This window comes from Egretta garzetta, unplaced genomic scaffold (genome assembly GCF_000687185.1).
Source record: "Egretta garzetta isolate BGI_Z169 unplaced genomic scaffold, ASM68718v1 scaffold45, whole genome shotgun sequence".
Taxonomy (NCBI): Eukaryota; Metazoa; Chordata; class Aves; order Pelecaniformes; family Ardeidae; genus Egretta; species Egretta garzetta.
Window position 1 is genome coordinate 7,953,616 of NW_009260028.1, and position 27,436 is coordinate 7,981,051.

Here is a 27,436-nt window from a genome sequence, read left to right on the forward strand (position 1 = left end):
CAGTTACCTAATTGCTTCTCATCTATTGGAAGAAGAAAAGGACTAAATTTTCAAGGAATTAATCTCTGAACTCTCTGAAGAAATGTTTGTATGTTTGTTAAAGACAAGTTCTGAGCACCTTTACTCAGGTTAAATTAATAATTATTAATATTTAGATGTCAGTTAAAGAAATGAGAAATACCTTCACCCAGTAGTATATGAGTTAATATAGTCTGGGAAACTCAGTGCTGTTTTAATGAAAGACAAACTGTGGAAAACAGCAAGACAGCTGTTAATCTGGTTGTCAGAAATGTCTGTTGGCTGGATCTTAAACTTGTCTGAGAACTTTGAGCGGTATAGGCCTGATTTGACCAAGAATGTTCTTCATAACCGTCCTTTTGAACTTTGACCCTGGGGGTCTTAAAGTAATAAAATATGTTTTGAACAGCATGTCCCTTATGTAGTACTTCAGCAAGAACAGACATAAAACCTGCTGGTTCCTGTGGAAGTACTTGTGGAGGGCTTTCCTACTTAAAGCTTACCTGACTGAACAAGATGAAGTGACAGTGCCATAGCAAGAAAATAAATAATGTCCTTCACTGCTTGCAAATTTATTGTACACAGGAACATCATTTGTGTTATTAGACTGGGGCTTCCAACACAGCTATTGATAAATGTCTCCCTTTTTCGTGTTTGTAGAAAGTAAGGAGTTCTTTATTTGTTAGACTCTTGAGCTGTCTTCTGACTTAGAGTGGAGAAAAGAGTGCCTTGCTACTGCACCTGTTGCCTGCTTTGTGGGTTTGTAGTGATTTTTCTTCCTTTGTGGTCAGGTTATCCTTTCCTGTAGCAGAAGATAGATACTGTTGTCCTGGTTTCAGCTGGGATAGAGTTAATTTTCTTCCTAGTAGCTGGTACAGTTTTGGATTTAATATGAGAATAATGTTGGTAACGCACTGATGGTTTAGTTGTTGCTGAGCAGTGCTTACACTAATCAAGGACTTTTTAGCTTCCCCTGCTCTGCCAGGTGCACAAGAAGCTGGGAGGGGGCACAGCCAGGACAGCTGACCCCAACTGGCCACAGGGCTACTCCAGACCATATGGTGTCATGCTCAGTATATGAACTGAGGGGAGTTAGCTGGGGGGCAGTGGTTGCTGCTCGGGGATGGGCTGGGCATCGGTTGGTGGGTGGTAAGCAATTGCATTGTGCATCACTTGCTTTGTATATTCTTTTCTCATTGATATTATTATTATTGTTACTATTACTATTTTCTCTTCCTCTGCTGTTTTATTAAAACTCTCTTTATCTCAACCCCTGGGTTTTACTTTTTTCCCCAGTTCTCTCCACCATCCCACCAGGGGTGGGGGGGAGAGTGACCGAGTGGCTGTGTGGTGCTCAGGTGCTGACTGGGGTTAAACCATAACCTTTTTGGCGCCCAACCTGGAGCACGAAGGGTTGAGATAATGACAGATCTGACCAGAGTGTCAAAAAAATTTGTTATAAGCATTCATTATATTAGCTTAGTAATTGGTGGTCACAGTGTTGATTTACTTGCTCTCAAAGTTCTTGTATTTGTTCTCAGAGTTGTGTTATGTAATAACTTACTGTATATACTGTTTATCAGTATTCACGTGCTGTTATCACCTCTGGGAGGTGGATTAAGGTTATCGCTTTGCTATACTGTGTAACATTGGCTTATGGTATGAAAATTATTGGTCATGAGATCAAACTCATATTTGTACTCAGTGTTGCAGTCACCTCTATTTTGGGAGCCATCTATTGTAAATTATTAATAATTACACTTTTTACTTTTTCTCCTCAGAGAGCCAACCTTATGGGGGAGACACCTTCCTTCATCTTCCCCTTATTCTTCAGGCTAATTACAACAGCTCTTGAGAATTTTGAATATACTTGGGATGTTCAAACCAGCATGTTCCTATTGCTGTGTCTCCTGAACATGTGTCAGTTCTTGCTTAGGGTTAAACAGTTATTTAAGAATACTGTGGCTACTCAAACACCTATGACAGGCACTGTGGCTACTCAAACCCTGGCGACAGGCACTGCAAGTGAACCAAAGAACCAACCCGTGCCAGTATCATTCGCCCCCATAAACAAGAAGAAATCTTGGAAGTGAAAATCAGCTTGTTTAGTAAGGGGTGATGAAGCTTCTCCTAAGAGGGAGCAGCAGGAAGAAGCGTACTGCCCTGCCATTGAGGAGGCAGACTACTCTAAAGCAGGGCCATCACAAGAGGAGGAGCAAGAAGAATTCCCTGCTTCCCCCCGAGGAAGAACTGGGTGGGAAGGTTCCTCCTCTTCCTCAGAGGGAGAGGAAGAACTCATAAATGAGGCAGTAACCACTGATCTCTATCCCCGAGTGAGCTGCAAGATATGCAAAAGGATTTCAGTCATCATCCAGGTGAGCACATTGTCACCTGGCTGCTCTGATGCTGGGATAACAGAGCCAGTAGCCTGGAACTAGAGGGTAAGGAGGCCAAGCAGCTGCGATCCCTTTCTGGGGAAGGGGGCATTGACGGAGCAATTAGAAAAGAGGCATGGGTCTTCAGCCTCTGGAGATTACTCCTGTCAGGCGTGAAAGAAAGGTATCCCTTCAAGGAAGATGTTGTTTGTCACCCAGACAAGTGGACCACCATGGAGAGAGGTATCCAGTACCTGAGGGAATTAGCCATGCTGGAGGTCATTTATGATGACCTGGACAACAAGAAGTTATCCAAAGATCTAGTGAAGTCTGGTGCACACGATCCATGTGGCTGAAGTTTGTACGGAGTGCACCGTCGTTGTATGCCAGCTCATTGGCAGAAAGGACCCAGAAAGATGGATTGGGACAAACGGTGACTGAATTGGTTGGCCAACTCGGCAATATGAAGAAAGTCTTTCCTCCTCCCTTGTCTTGGCTGTGGAGAAACTGTTCCAGCAACTCAAAGAGCATGGATCCTGCTTCCCACCTGTATGGACCAGTATCTCAGCTATTGGGAGTAAGTGTTTCTCTCCTCAACAGGGAGGGTATAAGGGGTACAGTACACAGCACAGGGCACCCTGTGGTTTTACCTGCGTGGCAATGGAGAAGACATGAGGAAGTGGGATGGAAAACCTACCTCGACCCCAGAGGTATGGGTACGTGAGTTGCAAGGAAAAACAATCATATAAGAGGGTTCTTCCAAGAAAATTGCTGCTCCAGTTTTCAGTGGGCAGTTCCACAGACAGAGTAGAAGGGCTGATCTTACTTTCGGTCTTAATGAAAGGACTTCTGATTTGTGTTTACAAGACATTAGTAATGAATACTATGACCAGGACTAGAGGGGCCCTGCCTCCAGCCAGCTGGAGGAAAGTGACAACTGGGTTTACTGGACTGTCTGGATTTGATGGCCTGGCACATCACATTCACGGGAGTATGGACAGCAGGGCACTAATGCCATCAAGCTATACAAAGGCAGAACCCATCTTTATTTCTGGAGTGACAAGGGAATCCTAACAGCTGACTGTATTGGAGGCTGAAGTGAGCCTAAGCGGGAATGAGTGGCAAAAGCACCCCATAGTGACTGGCCCAGATGCTCCATGCATCCTTGGCATAGACTACCTCAGGAGAGGGTATTTCAAGGACCCAAAAGGGTACTGGTGGGCTTTTGGTGTAGCTGCCTTGGAGGCAGAGGAAATGAAGTGTGTGTCTACCTTGCCTGATCTCTCAGAAAACCCTTCTGTTGTGGGATTGCTGAGGGTCGAAGAACAATGGGTGCCAATCGCTACCACAATGGTGCACTGGTGGCAGTATCGCACCAACTGAGACTCCCTGATTCCTATCCGTAAGCTCATTTGTCGACTGGAGAGCCAAGGAGTGATCAGCAAGACTTGCTCACCCTTTAACAGTCCCATATGGCCAGAGAGAAAGTCTTATGGGAGAGCGGAGACGAACAGTAGACTATCGTGGCCTCAATGAAGTCACGCCACCGCTGAGTGCTGCCATACTTCAATACGAACTGGAGTCAAAGGCAGCCAAGTGGTATGTCACAACTGATATCACTAATGTGTTTTTCTCAATCTCTTTGGCAGCGGAGTGCAGGCCACAGTTTGCTTTCACTTGGAGTGGTGTTCAGTACACCTGGAATCAACTGCCCTGGGGGATAGAAACACAGCCCTACCGTTTGCCACGGACTGATTCAGACTGCACTGGAACAGGGTGAGGCTCTGGAACACCTGCAATACACTGATGACATCATCGTGTGGGGCAACACAGCAGAAGAGGTTTTTGAGAAAGGGAAGAAAATAGTCCAAATCCTTCTGAAGGCCAATTTTGCCATAAGACAAAGTAAGATCAAGAGACCTGCACAGGAGATCCAGTTTTTGGGAATAAAATGGCAAGATGGACATCATCAGATCCCCGTGGATGTGATCAACAAAACAACAGCTATGTCCCCACCAACTATCAAAAAGGAAACACAAGCTTTCTTGGGCGTTGTGGATTTTTGGAGAATGCGTATTCCAAATTATAGTGTGATTGTAAGCCCTCTGTATCCAGTGACCCGGAAGAAGAATGATTTCAAATGAGGACCTGACCAATGACAAGCCTTTGAACAAATTAAATGGGAGATAGTTCAAGCAGTAGCTCTTGGGCCAGACAAGATGTAAGAAATGTGCTCTACACTGCAGCCCTACCTGGAGCCTCTGGCAGGAAGCACCAGGGGACACTTGAGGCTGACCCCTAGGGTTTTGGAGTTGAGGATACAAAGGATCTGAGGCCTGCTATACTCCAACTGAGAAGGAGATATTGGCAGCACAGGAAAGGGTTTGAGTTCCTTTGGAAGTGATTGGTACTGAAGCACAGCTCCTCCCGGCACCCTGACTTCCAGTACTGGGCTGGATGTTCAAAGTGAGGGTCCCCTCTACACATCATGCACCTGATGCTGTGTGGAGTAACATGGGTCATGCTGGTCACACAATGGACTTCAATAGGAAACCCCAGTCACCCAGGAATCTTGGAAGTGGTTGTGGACTGGCCAGAAGGCAAAGATTTTTGAATATCGCCAGAGGAGGAGGTGATGCATGCTGAGGAGGCCCCACTGTATAATAAACTGCCAGAAAATGAGAAGCAATATGCCCTGTTCACTGATGGATCCTGCTGTCTTATGGGAAAGCACTGGAGGTGGAAGGCTACCCTATGGAGTCCTATATGACAAGTGGCAGAAACTGCTGAAGGAGGTGAATCGACTCAGTTTGCAGAAGCGACCTGTTTTGTATATTCTTTTATCACTATGATTATTCTTTTCCTCTGCTGTCCTATTAAACTGTCTTTATCTCAACCCCTGGGTTCTACTTTTTTTTTCTGATTCTCTCCCCCATCCCATCAGGGGTAGGGGGAGGGTGAGCGAGCAGTTGTGTGTTGCTTAGTTGCTGACTGGGGTTAAACCACGACAACTGTGAATACAGAAGTGACCTCAGCAGTTTGATCATTGCCACAGGGATTAACAAAGCTAGTCACCATTGCAAATGCTTTTCAATCTCATTTGGGTGCTTGGCAAAACATGCAAGAAACAGTAGAAGTTAACATTTATGAGGGCTTTTACAGCTAGAAGTCATTCATGTAAAGAGCAGAAACTCTGAAAAGTTTGACTGAAACTGGTAACTGTATTAATGATCTGATCTCCAAAGAGCAAGAACCAAGCTTGCATGAATGTCTCAAACTGTTTTTGTTTCCAACATCTATCTAAAATGACCAGGCTTTGGTGAAGCTGAAGTCCTTTTATTAATACCAGTCTAAAACTTTCCCATATAACATGGGAAAACAACAAAACCTGCTGTTAGTCTATGATACTCTCACATGACATCCTGCCTGGGGGTATTTTGTCATAATTTGGAATGCTTGAGAAGGATGTGGGTTTTTTTTATCTGGTTTTATTTCTTTTTTTCCTGGAGGAGGAAGGTGACTGATAAGTTGCCTCAGGAGTTACTTCTTGAATTGTCTGCCCAAATTATCTCGTGAATGATTGTTTAGGAATAGAAATGCTGTGCTGCATTTTAAGGAAAACAAAAATAAGATTTTTTTTTTTTTTTATGAGACTTGTCCATATAAAGACACATAGCACTGAAATAGCTAAATTGCTTTTAACTTCTACCTCCTATGGCTTTATTGCAGTATTCTATGTAAGCATGTCCTAAACTTTAAATAGAAATTATAATAAAGTTTTGAACCGCATTGTTAAAGTTCTTATATAATACACAGTGAAAGGAATTTTCATACGTGTCTGATTTTTATGCATAGGTGTTGTTAGTGTAGTTTTTTCAACCTGATCATTTTTTCAAGGTAAACACTTAGCTAAGACATCTGTACTTAAATTTAGATACGATCTGGGCTTAGGTACATACACAGTTAGTCTCTATACAAGTTTAAATTTAACCTTTATCTGAGTAACTTTTAGTCTAGAAAGCCCTCCTTTAAGGAGGAGCAGAATGTTAAAAGAGTACTTCTGGTATATATAAGAGAGAGTACTACTTGTATATAGAATATTGGCTTATGAGAAGAGAGTGAATGATTTGGAGTGATGGATGGGAAATAAAGTATTTCTGGGCTTGCATAGAATAGCGTAAGATGGAAGAGAGAACAGTAGCAGATGAGATGGCTGGGCATTTCTTTGTCTCCCTCACTCAGAGTTGGGTGTAAGCAAATTTTTCTCATAAACTAACCTGTGCAGGTTAAACGTATGTTTTAACACTCTCTGTGTATATGAAAATAATTGTGTCAATTATGAAAGTTCTAATTGTACAGAATATAAAAGTTATGCCTGTCTGAATGCCTTGGTTCTAATGTTTGTTCTACACTGTATGTCCATGTGCTGGTTTAACATTTCATCATCCCCCATGCTCAGGCATGAGGAAACCCTCCTTGTGCTCTGAAGTCCATGGGAGATCATGGATGGGAGGATTGTATTTATTCCAGTAGGATCGCCACAGGGGAAGACAATCAGGGCTGAGAACCTACCTCAAAGTACTGTCTATCTCCTTAGCTCTGAGTTGATAGCATTGGTCTTCAGATTGAAAAGCATATCCTTATCTGATCTTATTGACTCCGTTATTTTTGAGAGATAATGCTCTTTTCCCCACTTCCCTTGCTGGAAATGTTCACTCCCAGACTTCGTGGGCTTTCCGCCTCCCAAGTGAGAGAAGTAAAACCCCTGAACACAGTAGGTGTTGAGTGAAACTGGAACAGTGCTGACAACCAGCATCCTTTCTGCCTGCTCATAACAACATAGTACAATAGTCCTGAGCAGAAGAGAATTACAGAGAGCAGATGTGTATAATGGGTCTTGTGTGCATATGTATGTTATTGATCTACTGGAACATCATTTGTTCATTACTCTGCTTTCACTGACCTGAGAACAGAAACACATTCTGGTGCTGCACAGGCCTTTGTGGGGAGAGGGCGTGTGGTGTGGTTGATGTGGGTGCCACTCTGTGAACTTGAAAGCTGGTGTGTATGCCTTTTCTGGAGAGTTGGGAAGTACAGAACATGTGAATGATCATTGTGTTTAGTGGTTTATGTTGTGTGTAGATTAGACATATATCTCTCTGTTGCTTATAGATTAAGTGATGTATGTTAGAAGGAAGTGTTTAACGTTGGATCTGTTTGTCCGTTCTCGGTGCGGTGATGGCTTAAGCTTTTTTGTGGATAAGTAGCTCAATGTTCTTTCTTGTTCTTTCTAAAAGTAGTATAAAATATCTATTGCATCTTCTGATTCTTGCAGAAAAGAAACTATTTGATGAACTGTTATTTAACAGTTTGTTACTAGCATAATTTTGCTTATGGTAAGAGTTTTGGGCTGGCTTTCTAAGGAAACAGTGCATACAATTGACTGACAGTGCAGTTGTGGTTCCCCTTACTGTCTCTCCTTCTTCCTGCTTGAATAATTTCTGAACTCATTGGTCAATGTCAATCAAATTTGTTAGAGTTCAAAAAATTTGCTGAGATAGCTAAGTTGCTACAAATATGAATATCAGTAGTTAGTTAGAGAGAAATTACTGCTTCCTTGAAGGGAATGCTCAGTTTACCCATTCTGTTTTTCTGTCAGCTTTCTGGTCATTTGATTACTGCGTAATTTTTTTTTTTTTTTGTCCCACCATGCGTTTGTTCTTGTTGGGGGTGTTGGGAGGAACAAAGAAGGCAGAGGAGTTAACACTGTTGTGAAAATGGTAGAGATTAGGGTATGAGGAATGCAGATCTAGAACAGCTTGTTACTATTTCAAAATAATGTTGCAAATTGAAATGTCAGTGCTTGTATTTCTATTACAATAACTTACAAATGTGTGATAAATTTATATTATGACTATGCCAGATGGTTTCTGGATAAATAATATCCGGTCTCCATCCCAGCGATCTTCAACCCCCAAAATACAATCACAGAACAGCCCAGGTTAGAATGGACTTTGGAAGATCATCTGGTCCAACATTTCATGGGAGAGGGAACCTTAGATGAGATTATCTCGCACCCTGTCCAACTGCATATTGAAACCTCCAGGGATGGGGCCTCTACCACATCCCTGGGGAGGTTGTTCCACTGATTGATTCTTCTCACTATAAAAAAATTTCTGTCTTATGTTGAGAGGAAACCTGTCATGCTGCAACTTTTACCCATTGCCTCTTGTCTTCTCTTTGTGGCTCCTTGTGAAGAGAAAGCCTCTGTCCTCTTTGTACTGCCCTTTAAGTACTGGACTACTGTGATGAGGTCCCCTCTGAGCCTTCTCTTCTCCAGAGAGAAAAGACCTAAGTCTTTCAGTCTTCCCTCACAGGGCAGGTTCTTCATCTCTTTGATGCTTAAACAAAAAACTATAAAGTCAATATTGGAATGCTGTGAAATTCCTGATCTGTTTTAACCTTCATTTTTGTATGTAACAAACCCTGAGCTATTGGAATCAACTGTCCACAGTTGCAAAGTTTAATTCCTGCAGAGTTAGGGCCTGTGATGTCACTTTGGGCATGTAAAATGAAACCTCTGGTTATGGAAGTTGGGTGTTACATTGGCAATAAACAACAGACTTAAATTATTCTCTTACTGGAGTATGTTGATCTTTCTCTCCCTCTGTTTGCTTCCTATTGTGTGTCTGCAGTCTATTTTGTTTGCCAGTCTCTCAAGTTTAAACACAGCTTTCTGTTCCTTTTCTCCATTTTACCCATCACTATTTAATCTGCTTACTCCTTTTTTTTTTTTCCTTCCCCCCCCCCTCCCCCTTCTCCACAAGCTGTTTAGAATGGTTTTATGCTTTCTTTGGCACCCAGCACAGGGCTAGTCTTCCCACTCCCTCCCCTCTTTCTGATGTGTTCAAGGTAAAGGAGGAATAAACTGACAATTTCTTTGGAATACTAGTAAGCTGTGGGGGAGTATCTTCCCTTGAGTGGCTAAAGTTTTCAATCCTTTTATGCACTCTTCTGTTCCAGTATTTACAATATTTAAATGTTCTTAGCTTGCAAAAAAACCCCAAACCAAAACAACAAACCAAACACCATCACCCTCCCCGGCCCTCCCTCCCCAACCCACCCTCTACTTCTCCTTTGCAAGTCTGTCGTCCTCCCGAAGTGCTTTTCCTGTCATTCTGCATACTCTGGGAAATTGAAGTAGGAAGAGAATCTGTGCTCTGCTGGTCTCTCTCCTGTTATCTTTTTAACACTTGAGTGTAAAAAGTGCCTGTGCTGTAAGATTCAATGGTACAAGTGATGTGGAAGTTCAGGGAATTCTTCTTTCTCTTTTTTTTCCTCCTAGACTTTGCTTGCAGTTTTAAAAAATAGAAGCATAATAGAGGTATTGCCTGCAACAGAGTACAATAAGAAAACATAAGCAAAAATGCACTTAGGAAATGCTTTAGAAAGAGCTATAGTATTAAGATAGCTTATTCTGAAAACACTGTATCAGTATGCATGTGATTTTAAACTTGAGATAATGCTTGCTGTGCATGAAATTAGTATCGGCTGTGTTACCTGGCATTTGGAAGAAGGTTTCTGAGTCATGTACCACGCTTGGTTGCTCTGCCAAATTATGAGGAAAAAAATCAGTATTTTTTTCATAGTTCTCTAAATTACAACTGATGGGGAGACTGGCTTATAAAAGTGCTGTTGGGTTTTTCTGTAGTGACATCTGTGGAGTGTATATATAGTAGGTTCCCAAGTTGGAAGCCAGAAGAGTATGTGGGAAGTGTGGAAGGGGGATGGGAGCAAACAAGAAATTCAGACAAAAGGAAATTGTTGATGCAAGTTAATGCCTTTTCTTAGTGATATTGATAAATTTCTGCTGCTGTTCAAGGAGTCTAAATTATTCTCCCTCTGATTCTGTTTCCTTTTGCTTTTCTCCTGTTGCCTGGAAAACATGAGTGGAATCTAGTAGGACAAGAGGCTACTTTTTCATTGTTTTGTGGCTCTGTTGCTAGCTATTGTCCTCTTGGCTCAGGCAGTTCATGTCAGTCTTTGTGCGAAGTAAGAAAAATGTTTTTCCTTTTTTCTTTAAAGATTAAGTTTCTAGACTGTGTAGATTGCTTTTATTTGAAAAGCAAGCAGCCCTAACTTAAGAGTATCTCCTATCAACTAATGTACTTTTGCTTGCAATGCCACCTTCAGCGCTTTTTTCATTCAGATGTGCTTACTAAATTTGTGGGCTAGTTTCGGGGTAAAGCAGTCCTGAAACCTAGTTTCATTTTTTAATGTACTTTCTTTAAAGCAAAGGAACTCTAAGCAAGACAGCGCATTACATGAATGTTTCTGTCAGGAATAAAAAACAGATCACTGACAATGTTGTATGTTTTCAACAGTTGGAAATAGAGCCATTTTGCTCTTAAGTAGGAACAGAACTCTAACACCCGGTAAAGTAATGCAGCCTTGAGCAGTGTCGCTGACATCTTGTCTGTTGTGGCTGACTTAACTCTGTTCTTTACTACATCACTGATTATTTATAGATGAAGATTGTTTTCGAGGACATTCTTGAAACAGAATTGAAATGTTTGCTAGTATGAAAACACACCCATGAATGCGTAGGATAGTGCAAAAAAATTAGATGTTTAGTTCTCTTGTAAGTAACAGTTCTTGCAGGTAGTGTTTATATGATGCTGCTTCTTTGCTGCCTTTATTTTTTGCTGTACTAATCACTTATATGGTGGTACAGAAAATACATTGAAAATGGAAAATACTGTAACTGATTATCCATTGTTTTTTCTTTTTCAGGCATCTATTAACAAGCTAAAAGTGAAGAACCATGGCTCAGTTTCCAACACCTTTTGGGGGTAAGTTGTTTGTAGTGTATTCTGAACTATTCTTGTATGCAGAAGTTCTGCATAAATGTGTTGCTTTCCGAATGCTGTTTATGGATAGCGTGTCTTTCTGAGTTGATAGTTTATCTGATTTGTGATGTTTTTGCTGACCCGTTAGAGAACACACATGAAATTTTGCAGAGACATCTTGGAAGAGTCAAACAGAAAAGCTGTGCTTTTTTCCTTTTTGTGCATTGATCCATTACAGTCCTACAGTTTGTAACCGTAGGGCAGATCCAGGCCACTCAGCCACTGGCAGTAGGGCATAGCCACATTCTGCAGTTACCCAGTTTTATTTGCCTGTCTTAAGCTTCCCTACTCAGTCCTGCCTGCTTTTTTCATATTTTTTCAGAGGAAATTCTAAAATGCTAGTTGAATGTTACAAATTCTCACTTTATAAGCACTAGTTGTGGCTGACAAGTGGATATGCTTTTTCTGTGAGGATTCCTGGGTTTTTTCATTGCTAAAAAGTACAGCAGATGCCTTTGCATGCTATTGCTTAAAATTTCTTTTCCTTATTGTCCTATAACCTGTGTTTAGGTTAGAACAAAGGTGCTGCATTTTTTTAGCTCTCCATTTATAACAGGGGAAGGTATAGCACCTTGAACCTCAGCCTTTTTCAAAGATCCAGGAAGGGCCCTGGTAGTGCAATAGAGACATTGCTTTTTGCTATTTTAATGAAATAACGTTTTTGAGCCCATTTTTTTCAACCAATCTGAAGAAAGATTACAAAGATAAATTTTAGTACTGAGAACTAGTAACTACTTTGGTTCCACATAAATGTTGTATCTGTTAAGGACAATCTTTTCTTTATACTTGAACCAAGCCTACCAAGTAGCATCATACCTCCTCTTAGAAGAATGACAGCAAAAGTCTAAGATTGTGTGTAATAGGAAACAAATGGTGTAAAGAAAATTCCAATTTTTATGGCAAAATTTGTCATCCTTTCAAGAATGCAACATTTTCTGTTACTTGTAGTCACCAACTAGGATGCAGAGGAGGAAATTTATGCAGTCTCCATCTTGGGAGAGCCCTCACTCCAAATGTGCAGTATCTGGTATCCCTCTGATTGTGGATACCAATAATGATGTTTCTGTTTTTATTTTAATTTTTCTTCTGAAAATATCTTTCAAGTTAGCTTGGGAAATGGGTATGGTAAGAGCACAGCACCCACTATTTAAATTGGGGTGACTCATTGGTATTCCAGAACACTGCTCATGTTAAGGATGACTAATTAAAAGAAAATAGGCATAGTAGGATTTTTATAATTGTTGGGAAGAATGTGGTATGCTTGGCCTTCTGTCCACTTGTCCAGGAGAAGAAAATGTCCATTTCATATATGAAAGCCCACTGCTTCACTTTTGCAGATGAGGCGATTACTAAGCCATGTGAAAGAAAAGATGGTTAGAGCTGCATTCAAGAATAGCTTGCTTATGAGTCAATTTTGTGGTTTGGTGACTGCCTCCTTTGTATCCAAATATTGAAAAGCCCCGCAATCTGCTTTGGCATCCAGGATCTGAAGCCATGAATTATGTCTTGGTGTTGGGTAAGATCCTGCTTCATGCTCTCCCATAGGTCTTATTGTTTCCTCAAACAACAAAAGATGGAAACAAGGCAATGCCAGAGATGCCATTCATACTCTTCTGACTGAGGAGGCTACTAGGCTTGCTTGGTTTAACATTGGCTCTTTTGGTGTTCATATCCCACCAAGGAGATCTACTGTTTCAATACCAACCAAATCTCCATCTGGAAGAGTAAATATTGACAAGCATTTGTTCTAGTTACAGGGACTCCAGAGAAGAAATCAAATTTTGTTTTAAAATAGTTAATAGAACGCAGTTACCTCATGCGATAAGAGATTTTAGTTCTGGGTTTTATTGCCTTCTTTGCAGAAGGATAGGAAGAGCTGAGTTTGGTTTGGTTTTTTTTGTTGTTGTGGTTTTGGGGGTTTGGTGTTTTTCACTGAGGTTTTTTTTTGGTACTGGAGTCATGCATACCTCAAATTGAGAGAGAGCAAGCCAGTGAATCATTGCAAATTTCATGTTGGTTTGTTTTTTTGTTGTTTTTTCTCCCCATGTGATATTCATGAAATTCTTCCTCTTTGTGTAAGCTACCACATCCAGCCATAGGAACTTAGGCTGGAGTAGCCATGTTTCTAATACAGGGAGATGTTCATCTGATTCTAGTTGGCCTAAACTAGTTGACCTAGTCTGCATATCGGTCATAAAGTCTTAATCAACACCATTCCTTTCCTCCTGTCAGGAATTCAGAAGAAGATGGGGGAGGCAATTGCTTATGTGAACTATTGTGTTTTGGGGTGTTCATATCCAAAGAGTCCTGTTTTGTCCCCAGAGGGAGCACAGCTATGAAATCTGTTTAAACTGCCTCAGTGAGCTTGATCACTAAAATTCGGGGATTTTTGGACTAATCTTAAAATGTCCTTTCTTTGAATTAGATATTATTAGCCTGTCTGCTTTTAGAACTACATAGGTTACCTAAAACTGAGATGATAATCTTTTACCAAGAATGTTGCTTTTCTTTCATTAATGAAATCTACCATTTAAAGGAATTTTTTTCCTCCCCTTGTTTGTTTCCTTTTCTCTCCAAAGTACATTTTGCCATGTGAAAGTAGATTTTAAATAGAAGAAATTCAGGAGGCAGGAAATTCTCATGTTCTTCATAACTGCTGAGTCTGATTCTGCCTCAGCCTGCAAGCAGTTGGAACTACTTGCCGTAAATATTTGTGGACCTTATTACCTGAAATTTAATCTCTGAGACTTTAGTGCTGAGACAGAGTGAATGCTTGACCTCCTCTTTATTTTTCCACAAGTCTACATTTTATCTTTTAATACTACTTCAATAAAACAGTGATTCCATTAACTTAAATGCCTTCATATCATTATGTTCCTATACAGTAGGAGTTACAGGAAGGGGCACCAGTGTAATGTACTTTGATGGATGTTGAAATCATGATGTTTTACTTGTTAGAAATTGTTGAGACAAACCTGAAGCACAGTGTCAGAGAGTTCATTGGAGGTCTCAAATGGAAGTTGAGATATGTTTGGTCTTAGTACAAATAATTTGAAGGATGAAAGTGAAATGTCTGCAAGAGGAGAGAGAGGAGAGAAAGTGCTGCAAAAATAGAGGTAGAACTGGAGAAAGCATTGTGGAAGCATGGCATCGTGGAAGGGTAGAAAATGTCAACGTAAACTAAATATTCACCTCCAATTCACAAGTGTTAGTGTGAAGAATTTGGTCTGTGTAACATACTCTTACTCTGATTTCTTATTCTTAGAAGAATGAGGAACAGGCTTTCCTGTGCTATTGTTACCCATGAAAAATGTTTACTATCTGCTTGAATCACACTTTTCCTAGATGAGTAAGGAGTGTTCTTCTCTTACAACAGTATAAAACTACATAATACACAACTGATTATTTGAGGTACCTTTTCAGTTAAAAGACCTTGAATTACATTTCAGCTGTATGTGCTCTAAGAGGCAAATGACCTCCTACCCCCTAAATATCTAGTGTTATGAACTTTCTGCACTATATCCTCTGGTATGCTGATGTTGTCTTTTAATAGCCCATTTGTAAGTTTGATTGCACTTTGAGTAGCGTAGTTGTAACTTAAGATTTGTATGAGCCAGATAAGTGAATCAGTGCTCAGCAGTCATCTTAATTTGCTAGCACTTAGTTCTCGTAAGTTCAAAAGTCCTAACTGGCTATGTAAGGATTCATGGAGCTTTCAACTATAGCCTTTGGATCAATGGCTTCTGCGTGTGTGTTGTTTTCAGAGGTCCAGTATGATATAATTACACTCAGGATTAAAAATTGCATAGTATTTAGATGATGTTTCTTAATTTTATTTCTCCATTTCTTCTGAACTAGGCAACCTGGATATCTGGGCTATTACTGTGGAGGAGAGAGCTAAACATGATCAACAGTTCCACAGTCTGAAACCAACATCTGGATTTATCACTGGTAATGAAATATTTTTAACTTCTAATTTCATTTAATTAAATCTTAACTAACGAGCGTGAGTATATACAGAGTTGCCTAGAAGATAAGGGCCTTATGCCTTTGGGCATAAGAATTTAAAAAATTGAACAGATATTACTCATTTTATGTTTTGTTTTTCATATGCCTTGACACATCAACCCATCCTTTCTGATATTTGCTGATGTTTACCAGCTGTAAAAGTGGTTTACGCTGCTTGATTTTTCTGTAAGTAGGATTAAAATAACTGTGGCTGTAAAGCAGTTCTACTGTGTAGAGCCAGCTGATACTTACAAACTGTAGAGTTACAATTCAGGACATGGAATCACCCTGATGCCTGGTAATATTTATAGCACTTTTAATGTGCTCAGTAAATTAACTCACTATACTGAGTCTGGCTGAGGTAGAGTTAACTTTATTCATAGCACTGTATGGTGCTGTGTTTTGGATTTGTGACTAAAGCAGTGTTGATAACACATCAGTCTTTTGGCTGTGGCTGGACAGTGTTTGCAAAGCTTCTCTCCCATACCACCATGCTCAGCAAAAACTGGGCTGTTGTCTTCCAGGGTAGCCTTTGCTCAGGGAGCTTGAGGGTGGTGGTGATTACCTTTGCATCACTTGGAGATTTTTTTTTTCCTACTTTTTCACTTATTAAATAGCCTTTATTGTGACCAACGAATTTTCTCACTTTGGCTCTCCCTATTCTTTTCCCCAACTTGCCGGGGGGAGGGAATTGAGTGAGTGGCTGGGTGCTTAGTTTCTGCCTGGGGTCAAGCCACCATGCTAACATACCAATAGATTAAGAAGTCTGTTTAAATAAAGATGTATCAATTTAATTGAAATCTGCTTCAGAAACTGATTGTTTAAACTAGTGAAATCAGCGTGGATGACCTCTTTAAAATATCTAAATGGCAAAATTGATTTAAGTTGTGGGAAGTAAAGGAATTGCACTCATCCTACTAAATTTTCATTGAACACTGCTAATTTGCTTTGGTTTTAAAGGCAATAGGATGCCTATTTTTTTCTTAGCTGTTTTTAGAATCATAGAATCTCTTTGGTTGGAAAAGACCTTTAAGATCATCAAGTCCAACCTTTAACCTAACCCTGACATCCCACAATTTTATTGAATTTAGTTTTCTTTAGTGCTGTTTAAACTCTGATGCTCAATTGAAATGAAAGGTATAGAAGTGTTTTACCTTTCTTGCTGTCTGATCCACCAAGAGGACTTCCAGAGTGTGAAATCAGAATTGGATTCCCAGCAGTCTCATCACAGCCATACATGCCTCCAAGTATACAATTTTATTACTTCTGCTCCTGCTCCATGACAGATATGGTACAAAATACTACTGTTTTTGTTGACCTCCTTTGGTATTTAGTGCTGTTTCTATCTGTTTACAACTTTCCTTTACAGGCCACAACATTTCCAAGTGCCTAAGCCTTTTGTAATTGTTTTGCTATCCTTACTTTTAATTGATTGTTGGAAAATTACTTTGAAATACACCATTCCTTTGTTTAATGGTGGCTTATCAGGTTCACATCACTGGCGTTGTACTTCCAAAAAATGTAAGATAGAGTTTATATTGCTACATACTTTCTCTGGAAGAAAAAGTGTTCTTGTTCTCATGAGGCATAGGATTCCTGCAAAGGGAGCCATTAACACAGATCATGGACTGTGAACCATGAGTTTCCCATTGCCCTAAATTTATGCCCAGTTGACTTCATGTGGTGCTGACTGTTGCAGACTTAAACAGTATGTGCTTGTTGGAAATATCTGGTAGGTTTGCAAGTGACTAAGTTTAAATCTCATATGCTGGTATGTATGTGTAGCATTAAGTATTTATGATTTTACTGTTGCTTCTGTTTTAGATATTTTTGAGTCATGATTTCCTCTTTCCTCTTACAAGTATTTTTAGCATTTTCTAAAATGATGTCCTATTTATTTTATAGGTGATCAAGCTAGAAACTTTTTTTTTCAATCTGGGTTACCTCAACCGGTGTTAGCACAGATATGGTGAGTACATGCGAGGGGATGGGAGAATTGCAGTTGTGTCACAGAGTGAAGTTTACTGGTACAGACTTGGACAGTAAGTGTATTTTGCATTCTGGGGTTTAAAATCACCTATTTAGTTCAGTGTGCTTTCCAAAAGTGTACAAGGCAAGTACGCTTTGTAGGATGTTTTAGCTGAGTTTTTAAATTACTAGTTTAGCTATTGGAAGTAGCCATCCTTCTACAAATGGCATTTTTGAAGTTGGCAATTTACAACCCTCATTTCAAATTACTAAATGCTTTCAACTTTATTAGAACTGTACTAATACAATTGCTAAGCACAGTAATTAGTATTAAAAATCTTCTAATGGGGCAGCCTATGCAAGACTTGCAAAATTTATTTCAAAAATGAAGACTGGCATAGACTATTTCCATTGTAGTTGGAGGTACAGCTTGAAAGCTTGAAATTTTTGCTATTCCTTGGTGAGTTTAGACAGATCTCCACTGCTGTATATTACGCATCACAAACATTTCTACAATCTGACAGTTTCTTCATGCAGGTCTACAATTGTTTCTACTCCAAATTGTATGATCCTGCCAGACTCAGACATGCTAACCTGTATAGTTTACTAATAATTTACATTAATTATATTACTACTAAAACTTTTTTTTAGTGCTAGACAGAGTGAAATAATACTGGTTTTCATTCTATATTGGAAAAGGCAGCAGAGGGATGGATAACTTTCAAAAAATATGTTAACTTTTCCTCTGTTTTTAACTGTTTGGAAGAGAGAGTAGTTTCTTGCAGTTATAAAAACTTTTTTGTTGTAGTAAGGACTTCTAAAGGCAGATTCTTGCTCTGACTGACAAAAGAAGAGAATTATTTTCTTGCAAGAAAAAGATTGCTTTGTAAATATACATGTCTAAAAGAGGGCTGGATCTACATGGCTTGTAAATACGTTCCTTACTTTCTTTTCAAATTATCTTCGTCTTACAGATATCAAATCTTGTCTGGTTATCTTATTTGTCAAAGACTTATTGACAGTTTAAATGTCCTTTTGGAACTTCTCTTGTCTCTTAACTAAACAAAGAAAGAAGTTTTGTCTTAAACAAGACATCCTTTCTCCAAAAATGTTCCATACGCATTAGCTTTAAATAGGTGTTAATAAAACTAAACACTTGTAAGTAGTCTGACTAAAAATCTCTTCCTCTCTGAATTATTCAGTTTTTCAGCCACTTGAGAGGGGGAGAATCATTCCACTGGTTCTGTAGTTGTCATAGAGACAAGACCTGAACTTGCACATTTTTTTTTAAAATAAAGCCAAACTAAAACGTATTCATGCTGCCTCTATAAATCATAAAAAAGCATGCAGACATCCATTTCTCACTGTCTCTGTTCTTTTTGATCATGACTGAATTAGGAGAAGTAAATATTTATGTAAAAATCTAGATCACTTGTATATATTCCCAGTTGGAATTAGAATAACCAAGTAGGAAAGTAGTCTCATAGTGGTAGTAAGACTCCTTAAAAAGAAAAAAAAAAAAAAAGGAGGGGAAAACCCCCTTTTCCCACAACTCAAATGGTTTAACTCTTTTAATTGATCAGTGAATGTTTGTGGCCTACTACAGATTATTGCTGTCCCGCAGAAACAATAGCAGTTAGACTGTTTAGTGGCAAGAAGTCCTTTGCAGCCTCGAAAGGACATGACAATATGCTCAAAGCTGCGTTTAAAAATGTGAATCATTGTTTGTCTTAGCTCCCAGGGTAAGATCTTGAAGTGGCATACTTGCTTTGTGGAATAATAGCAATATTCTATTGTTGTCTATCTAAATCTTTACTAACATTGTTATAGATCTGTGACTACTTTAATAGAGGGGGGAGTTCTGGAGTAATAAGCCCAGAATCTCTGTGAGATATACGAGCTGCATAAAACTTCTTTTCTATCAGTATTCTTTATTTCCTGAATAGATGGAAATTTTTTTATAGATATCATTTGATTATTAGAAGAAGAAAAGGGAGAAGTAAAACGGTCTTTAAGGAAGGAAAGTTGTGAGTTAGAGAAACTTGTAAAATTCTTCAGATTAATTTTCTGATCCTAGAAACATGAAAGTGTATGTATGTTGTGTTTTGGAAGTGTTTTCCTATTCTTAATGAGTCTGCTTATTTTGAATACTGTTGATCATATTAATCTGTCTGCAAGACAGGAGCCTAGCATTTGTTTTGTAAAGGATTACCTACAGCTGTATGTTGTCAAGCTTATGCTAATAAAAAGTTTCATCTGTTTTCTTGGCTATGGAAATTCTTGTATAGAAAATCACAACTGGGACAGGAGCTGCAGGGGGGATTGGCCTAGTAAGTGATTGGTGATACTGCTTTCAGAGCTCTCTACAGAAAAAGCAAGCCCTGTATCTCTATGAGTTTCCAAACATATCATTTCATGAGTGAGAGAATTTTGTTTGCATAGGTGAGCAGTATAAGAATTTTTGCTGTCTTATATTTTAATTAAAATTGAATTGCAATTTTTGTAGCAGGAAAATATAGTTTTTCCTAGAACTTCAAGAAATGCTAGCTAGCTAGCTGGAGTAGCAGTTAAAGGTCTTCTGCCTCAAGAGCTGCTTTAAGAATATTCTGCAGTTGGTGTCATTGTTGTCTAAGATGAGACTCTAAGGAGCATATCTTACTTTAATTTTTACTATTAATCAAAGCTTCCCCAGAATTCATGTTCCTTAAAAATAGTAGCTCCATGTTTTTTTATCACTGAGAATGTCTGTGTCCCTTCTACTCATCATTCATTTGAGAAGAAAAGAAGTCTCTGGGACCTCAGTGGAGCAAACTAGTGGAATTATTATGGTCTGTCATGAGAACTTCTTTACTCTTCTACCCTTACAAGCTTTGGAGTCTGCCAAGCTGGTAATCCATTAAGAAGCCTCTAAGTAGGCTTTGAATTGAGACTGCAATGGCTCGGAAGATAACTGTTTTTAAGTAGGCAATAATCTGGCTTTCTTCTAAAGCCCTCATGAATGGTGGCCTCAAAAAGCATCTTCTGTGTAGCCTGTCTCTCTGGAATTAAATGAGAACTAAAATAATCAATGCCATCTGTTTTTCATGCATTTAGAGTTATTTATTTTGTCAGGACAAACTGAAGCCATTGGTTGACTTAACTATTTCTGACATACACTTCCCTCACAACCTTCTTAAATTTGTGTCCAGGTGTGAGAGTTAAAGATTATGGGTGGCAATTCTGTGAGTTGTAACTATTACTGTACATGCATTGACTAAGTGCTGATGCTAAAGACCTAATTTCTGCCATTATGGCTGAGTTTTATAATGCAATATGGGATTGTGTAATCTAATATGGGAATGTAAAGCTAAATAAATCCAGATTTTTGAAATGCAAGGGGGTTTCCTTGGTTTAACATTGTGTTATTTTCGTGGAGTTAGATGTTCTGTAGGCTAATCATAAGCATATTTGACAGAAAAAAAACTGTGCATGCTCAGTTTCTGTGCCTCATAAATGCAGAAATAATCAAGTTGTCTTTGCATGCTGCAGAAAAGAGGAGAGAAAGGAGGAGGAAAAGATCTGTAGAGTCAGAATTTTGTCAGCATCTGAAACCTAGCATTGTAATGAAGCCCACTGCAGTCTCTCCCTGTTATAAGCACGGGCCTGTTCTATAAAATATATTAAATACTTAGTCCATGTTTAATTCATTTACTGCTTTGCACTGGTTCCGGACAGACCTTAAATGAAACAAATTTAAGGACACTGCGTTCTTCCAAATTTCATTAGAAGTAGAACAGTGAAATTAGGTAGTGTTTACTGTCAGCCACTCACTGCATTTAAGGTGATGGTTATTCAAAAGTTGCACTGTAATCTAACAGCATGACGCTAGGTTCAGTAATTAGAAATGGAAATTTGTTCTATTTTTGCACTGAAGATTTTGTCAGACAAAAGCTGACAAACGTGTATAAATTCTGTAGTACGTACGTAATTTTTCTCACTGAAATTTGTGCTGTTAATTTAAACAACAAAGCCATTGATGTAGAGTAAATGAGTTGAACAGAAGGTCAGATATTAAATTAAAAGCTACTGATGATTATGTGAGTAGGAGTTCAATTAAAGCAACGAGACTAGTGCACATCAAAGTGTCTTATTACTGGACAGTTAATATTTTCTCATGTAGAATGCAAAAAGTTACTGTGTGCTAGTACTTCTGAATCAAAGTATTTGCAGGTGTAGAAGCCACTTAAGTTGACAAGTAAGTATTATAAATACAATTTGTGTAAAGACTTTGCTTAAATGCAAAGAGGTAAGGAACATTGTGACTATTTGAGTTGTAGGTTGGTGTCAGTCACTATGGAGCTGACTTCTCCATATGTTAAGGAAGGAGCCATCTTTGGGAGGACCACTGACTGCTTGGAGTGCAGTCAAAAATCTACTAGAATAGGTTTATCCAGATCAGTTTCTCTAGCTTTGTTCCTATGCACATCCTCAGCTTGCTAGCTGTGTCAGCCTGGGTTTTACTGCCTGTTTCCACAGCGCATCTGACAGAAGAATGCCTAAGCAAGTGTTGAACTAAACTTTCATTAAAAACCCCACACATTTTCGCTCTTGAATATTTTTGAATTTTCTTCAGTTGCCTTCAAAAAGGTGTGGTGTCTGCTTGTAAGCGTCAGTTAAGTGAAACTAATTATCTGCTCCTGATTTCCATTGTTCTTAATACTCTGCAATTTTCTAATGAGGCTTTCTTACCCTCGGTATTCATTCACTGTACATTGGTTGACTTTTTAGTGCAAAACCCACAAAAGGGAGCACTTCAGAAAATACATTTAGCCATTAAGTCTCTGGCATTCTGACACTCCAAATACCTTTTGCCTCTTGAATGTTTCAGATTTGTAAGACTTGCAGCACGTATTTCTTCCAGGTGAGGCCTTTTGAAATCTAACATCACTGTTTATAGGTGGTGACTAATGGACGTTATATGAAACAATGTTTTGATTGTAAAAAGTAAAAGATGTATGAAGAAGAAAATGAAAATGTACTGAGTAATACTGTTCCTTGTAAACCTGAGTGATGATTTTGGGCAGCAAAAACTCTACAGCATGTTGTGAGATTCTTCCACGCTATTGTTGAAAAATAGACAGAGTGGATATTCTTAATTATCATAGCTAAACTATGAATACCTTCAAAATTAATTTGGGCTTTTTACAGGAATTTTAAGTTGATACTAACATTTCTGATGTAGAGAAAATCTGAGAGAGATGCAAACACGTCTTTCTGAGGTTTATACCCATTTCTTTGTATAGGAGGAGAAGTACTACATACTGCATACATGCAGTCTGTTTGCAGGTTTGCTTGTAGTGGCATGTACACCCCACTGGACAGAAAGATATAATGGAAACTAATAAACTCTTAGTATTTTTATGTCCAGAGAAAGACATTGCGCTTCAGAATAAAGAGAATATGGATAACTTCAGTAACAAAATGTGAGAAGTCTACTCTGTGTTTTTAACTATTTTCTAGAAGTAACTATACCTCTCATTTTGAAATACACATTTTTCATTAACAGCTATTGCAGTCTATCCTTGCTGCTTAACACTTACAGGAGAACCCTGCCTTCACTAGGGTTCTCCCACTCATCTCTGCAAGTTGCGTGAAGATAAAAACATTACATCTTCCATTCCAGCTTAGCCTGCCAATATGTCAGGAGGTACCAGTGTGTTGCTTGCTCCTTATAGAAGAGTGATCAGAAGCTGAGAGTCTAAAGCAGTGGTGTTCTGCAGGAAAGAGGAGATACCCATTCCAAATTGGTGCTTCTCTTGGTCTAGGTTTGCCATGCTGGCCTTCTCTCTTCCTTCTGCTGGTTGGACTACTTACTCTAGCAGTTGGACTTGATATATGGATCTTTTTAACTTTTTATTTGCCAAGTAAACCACATGCTAAGTGATCATGAATCCAAATCACATTATGCTATGTGCGTCCCAGAATCAGTTTTGACTAAATTAAGGCTTCCAAAGACTTCCTGGTAGTGGGATTAGAGGTAAGTTTAAAGTTACTGAAGAGCGGGTAGATTTTATGTGTAAATTTAACTTCCCTGTGATACGGAGCTTCGTGAAACAATGCCTAGAAGTTCTCACAGCCAAAACATGTTCTTCAAGGAAATATATGTAGTAATTTAACATCTTTCAGGGAGTGGTGCAATGCATACTTTTCTTTTTAACTGTAAGCCTCAGAGTCTACACCTCACCAGACTTTCTTATTTAAATACTGCTGCCAGATTTTCAGTAGTAGTATTTAGCTTTGTGACATCAAAATTGATGGATTAAGACAGATACACTGCTGAAAATGCTGTCTTACAAGTATTGGGAAGGGTTGGAGTGTCTCCGAATTTGGGGAAATGCTACTGGTGATCTAACAGGGGAAACTCTTAAGATGTATGGTTGACCTGTGGCAACCCCTGCTGGGATCTGCCTCGTCGTTGAGTTTTCCTGTTTTTTTTTCTGGATGGGGTAGGAGGGTTTTCATTTGGCAAATGCTTCGCCACTGCATTTACTTGGCTATCTTCTTATTTAAGTATCAGTTATAAATAACTGCCAATTTAGTCCAATTATTTTTTGATAACTTTTCACATACTTGCATGAAAGCTTTGCTTGACAGGGATTTGATCAGAAATAAAGCTCTAGTTTAACTAGACTGCCTGGGTCCTTTGTGTTGTCATGTCTGTGACATGTAAGTTACGCATGAACTTAAAAATATTTATTATTCCAATACTGAAATGCGTACTTAATTCTTCAAATGAATGCAAAATAATAAGCATAATGTTTAAAACTAAGTTTACAACTGGTTACATTATTAATATGCATTTACTGTGTTTTTTGGTTTGCAATTGCAGGAACTAACATTCTTCTTCCTGCTTCTCTCCCCCCAACCTCCCAACCCTATTCCCTGCTGAGCATGGTTTTCTTAACCATCAAATGAAGAAACAAAAAGACTGTTTAAGTCACACTGCTCTAAATGAAGTCTATTCAAGGTCTAGGCTCAATGTTTTATCTTGAGTACTGTTATTTAACTGAAAACACATTTGTACACTTGGAGATGTAATGGTGTTTAGTAAAGTGCACAAATTTAAAGAACACTTTATTTTAAATGTAGCTAAAGTACACATTTGTAGACTTAAGTAATTTGATTCCCTGTGGTGCTGTTTGTAGTACTGTGAGTTTCATTTGTGTGATTTTGCAAAGTTTTTGTAGAACTACAGTAATTCTTCTTCTCTATATGCTTCACTGTAATTCCTTTAAGAGTTGAAAAGCAACTTTAAAAATACTAGTTGTTCCAAGAAAGAAATCAAGAAGCTCTCTGTTTAAACAGTGTCTTGTTTCATGACCATTTTTAGCCTGGCATAATTATTTTGACTGGAAATGAATTAGTCTTGAATATACATGCCTCTGTGTGCTCACTCCTAGGTCAGTTCCTGAAGTTCATGATTTTCACAGTTAGATTCTTAAATTATGTATTTTGTAGGGCTCTAGCTGACATGAACAATGATGGGAGGATGGATCAGCTGGAGTTTTCAATAGCTATGAAACTTATCAAATTAAAATTACAAGGTTATCAACTCCCATCTGCACTGCCTCCTGTCATGAAGCAGCCACCTATTGCTCTACCTAGTGCACCAGGATTTGGTAAGCTCTTTGTTTTCCTCCTTGTTAGCTTGTATTATGGCAACCTAAGTGGAATTGGATTGTTTTGCAATTTCTCAAAGAAACTTCCAGGAAAAAGTACTTCTAAATGTATGTGGACTCAAAACTGTATGCTTCCCCATGCGTGTACATGCTCCAAGAAAATCAATGAGCCTTTAGCACCCAACTATACTGAATAACATAAGTTGAGGTCCTGTGTGCTTCAGGTCTTTGCTGCTCCCTGTATGTTACAGACTAAAGTGTTTGCAGGGAAGAAAGATGGATCAGGTAGCACAGCTAGTGCATTCCAAAGTGATGGAGTTTTTATTTAAACTCTTGTTATTTATCTCTATTTTTCATTAAAGGACCTCCAGCTTTGGCAAGATTACCTACATTTTTCTTGACCTTTTACAAATCATGGTAGTAATGCACCCCTCTGCCTTCGTTTTATGAACAGTGCTGCACTGGTATTAGCTAGAACAGCTGCTGATTCAGTTCTCATGGTTAGTGCTGCCAAGGTCACCATCAGTTCAAGGAAAAGAGTAGGAAAAATGGGTTAGTGAGAGGAAAATAACAAAATTAAGCTGAACCTCATGTTTGACACCTTGATGTTCTGCTGTATTCAGTAGTGCGAGGTTCCTTACCTTTCTGTTTTAGCTAATATTGTGCCTCATGTTGATCGGTGCCTGAGAACCACTGCTGTCCTTAAGAAAAGGGAATAGTACATTTGATGAATTGTATGCAACCATGTTATTTGATCACTTGTCGCTTCCACAAGTTTCACAAACAGTTTTGTTCTTGACTATAAGAAATCGGTGAAATGAAACAGAATGTATACTGGTTTAAGTGAGAAAAGGCATAATAAAGTCAAACCCCTAATAAAACCAGCAAAATCTGTGATTTTCCTTTTTCTTATTCAGTGTAGACTTGATCTCAGCTGTTTGTACACAGCCTCATTCTTCCCATTGGCATGACTGGACCTCCTTAACCTCCTTGTTATCCATGCAACTGTGCCTACACCTAAAATGCCTCATTACTGTGCTCTACCCTATTAGCTTTGCACTGTTTCATCTTGAGAATAGGCTGCAAGCAGTTATCTTGAAGCTTGTTCTTTTCAGCCCTGGCTAAATGCAGGCTTTGGGTTCATTTCTCACTGGAAGTTGACAGTGCTGCGCTTCATTTGGTTCAAGCCAAATTATTTTTTTCTTCAGCAAATGCTAATAGACTTTTTTGGTCATTGTTGCATCAAGTGATCTTACATGCCTATATTACAAAGTGGTATGTTGTTCCCTCTGCATTGTTTTATGTTCCCCTGCCATGCTAATTGTGCAGTGGACTGTAAGAGTTCTTTCAAGGGGTGTGTGGAAGTTTCTGTTTCAGTTTGCTCTTTAATTCTGCTTTTGCTGCTAGGTTGCAGGCTGCAGTTAAATTGTTACACCATATTAGGAATCTCTAAATGAGAAAAAAATTCTCTTTTTCTTGCCCATAGGTATTGGGGGCATTGCCAGCATGCCATCTCTTACAACTGTTGCCCCAGTGCCAATGGCATCTATTCCAGTAGTAGGAATGTCTCCACCATTAGTATCTTCTGTTCCTGCAGCAGCAGTACCTCCCCTGGCTAATGGAGCTCCTGCTGTTATACAGCCTCTGCCTGCTTTTGCTCATCCCGGTATGCTACATACTGAGACTCTCTTCACTCTCTTTCTATTAACAATCTATTTTGCCATTTTCTTTGGATTCAGAGAACTGTAGACATGGGATTAGCCATTCTAACTTACTTTGAAGAATGACTTTGGGTAAAGACTGTACTTTCGTTTAGCCCAATGTCATTGGTAAGCAAACTTGTATAAAAATTAGAAGAAGAAACATGGACATACCATACTCTAACAGTCAGTCATGTTGAGCAAAACATTAACCCTGTTATAAGTGCAGTGTGATAAATCTAGTTTGCCAATAAACTGTTGCTTAGAAATTGGTCCTATCCTATCTATTTATAACTATTGAAGTGCTGCTATTTGTTGGGATTACTTTAAAATACTGGAATACATATGATTTCTAACATTCATCAGAATATAATTTAATATCAACAGTGTTTTCATAAAACTGCAAAAGTAAAAAGACATGAGAGAAGTGCCTGTGTGTTTTCACCTGTTTTATTAGACGCTCTTAATGTATCCCAATATTTTTAAAAGGGATACCGTCAAAAGAACCATAATGCTTGTATTTGAAGTTAGGAACTAAATGAACGTAATTGAAATTCTACAGTTTAAAGTGCTAATACTAATAAATACACGTATTCTCTTATTTACAGCCACGTTGCCAAAGAGTTCTTCCTTTAGTAGATCTGGTCCAGGATCACAGCTAAATGCAAAACTGCAAAAGGCACAATCGTTTGATGTGGCTAGGTAAGTTGGTATGGAATGAGTGTTTGTGTGTATCTGGTTTCCCAGAGTTAGAAAAACTAATTCTCTTTCACAAAGTTGTTTTCTGAAATAATATTTAC

At 38.8% G+C, this 27,436-nt stretch overlaps 1 protein-coding gene across 3 annotated transcripts in view; it reads left to right on the top strand.

Annotated features, from left to right (window-relative positions):
- Positions 1-11,184: 11,184 nt before the first annotated feature.
- Positions 11,185-27,436, top strand: part of ITSN1 (intersectin 1) — a 102,503-nt gene continuing 86,251 nt past the window's right edge. For all 3 annotated transcript variants that reach the window (XR_004842305.1, XM_035896486.1, XM_035896485.1), the window contains exons 1-6: positions 11,185-11,245; positions 15,161-15,253; positions 17,216-17,279; positions 24,776-24,936; positions 26,423-26,602; positions 27,245-27,338. Coding sequence is in view for 2 of the 3 variants with exons in the window: in XM_035896486.1 (XP_035752379.1) it covers positions 11,218-11,245; positions 15,161-15,253; positions 17,216-17,279; positions 24,776-24,936; positions 26,423-26,602; positions 27,245-27,338 (620 nt within the window). In the remaining variant the exon portion in view is untranslated. The remainder of the gene's footprint in view (positions 11,246-15,160; positions 15,254-17,215; positions 17,280-24,775; positions 24,937-26,422; positions 26,603-27,244; positions 27,339-27,436) is intronic.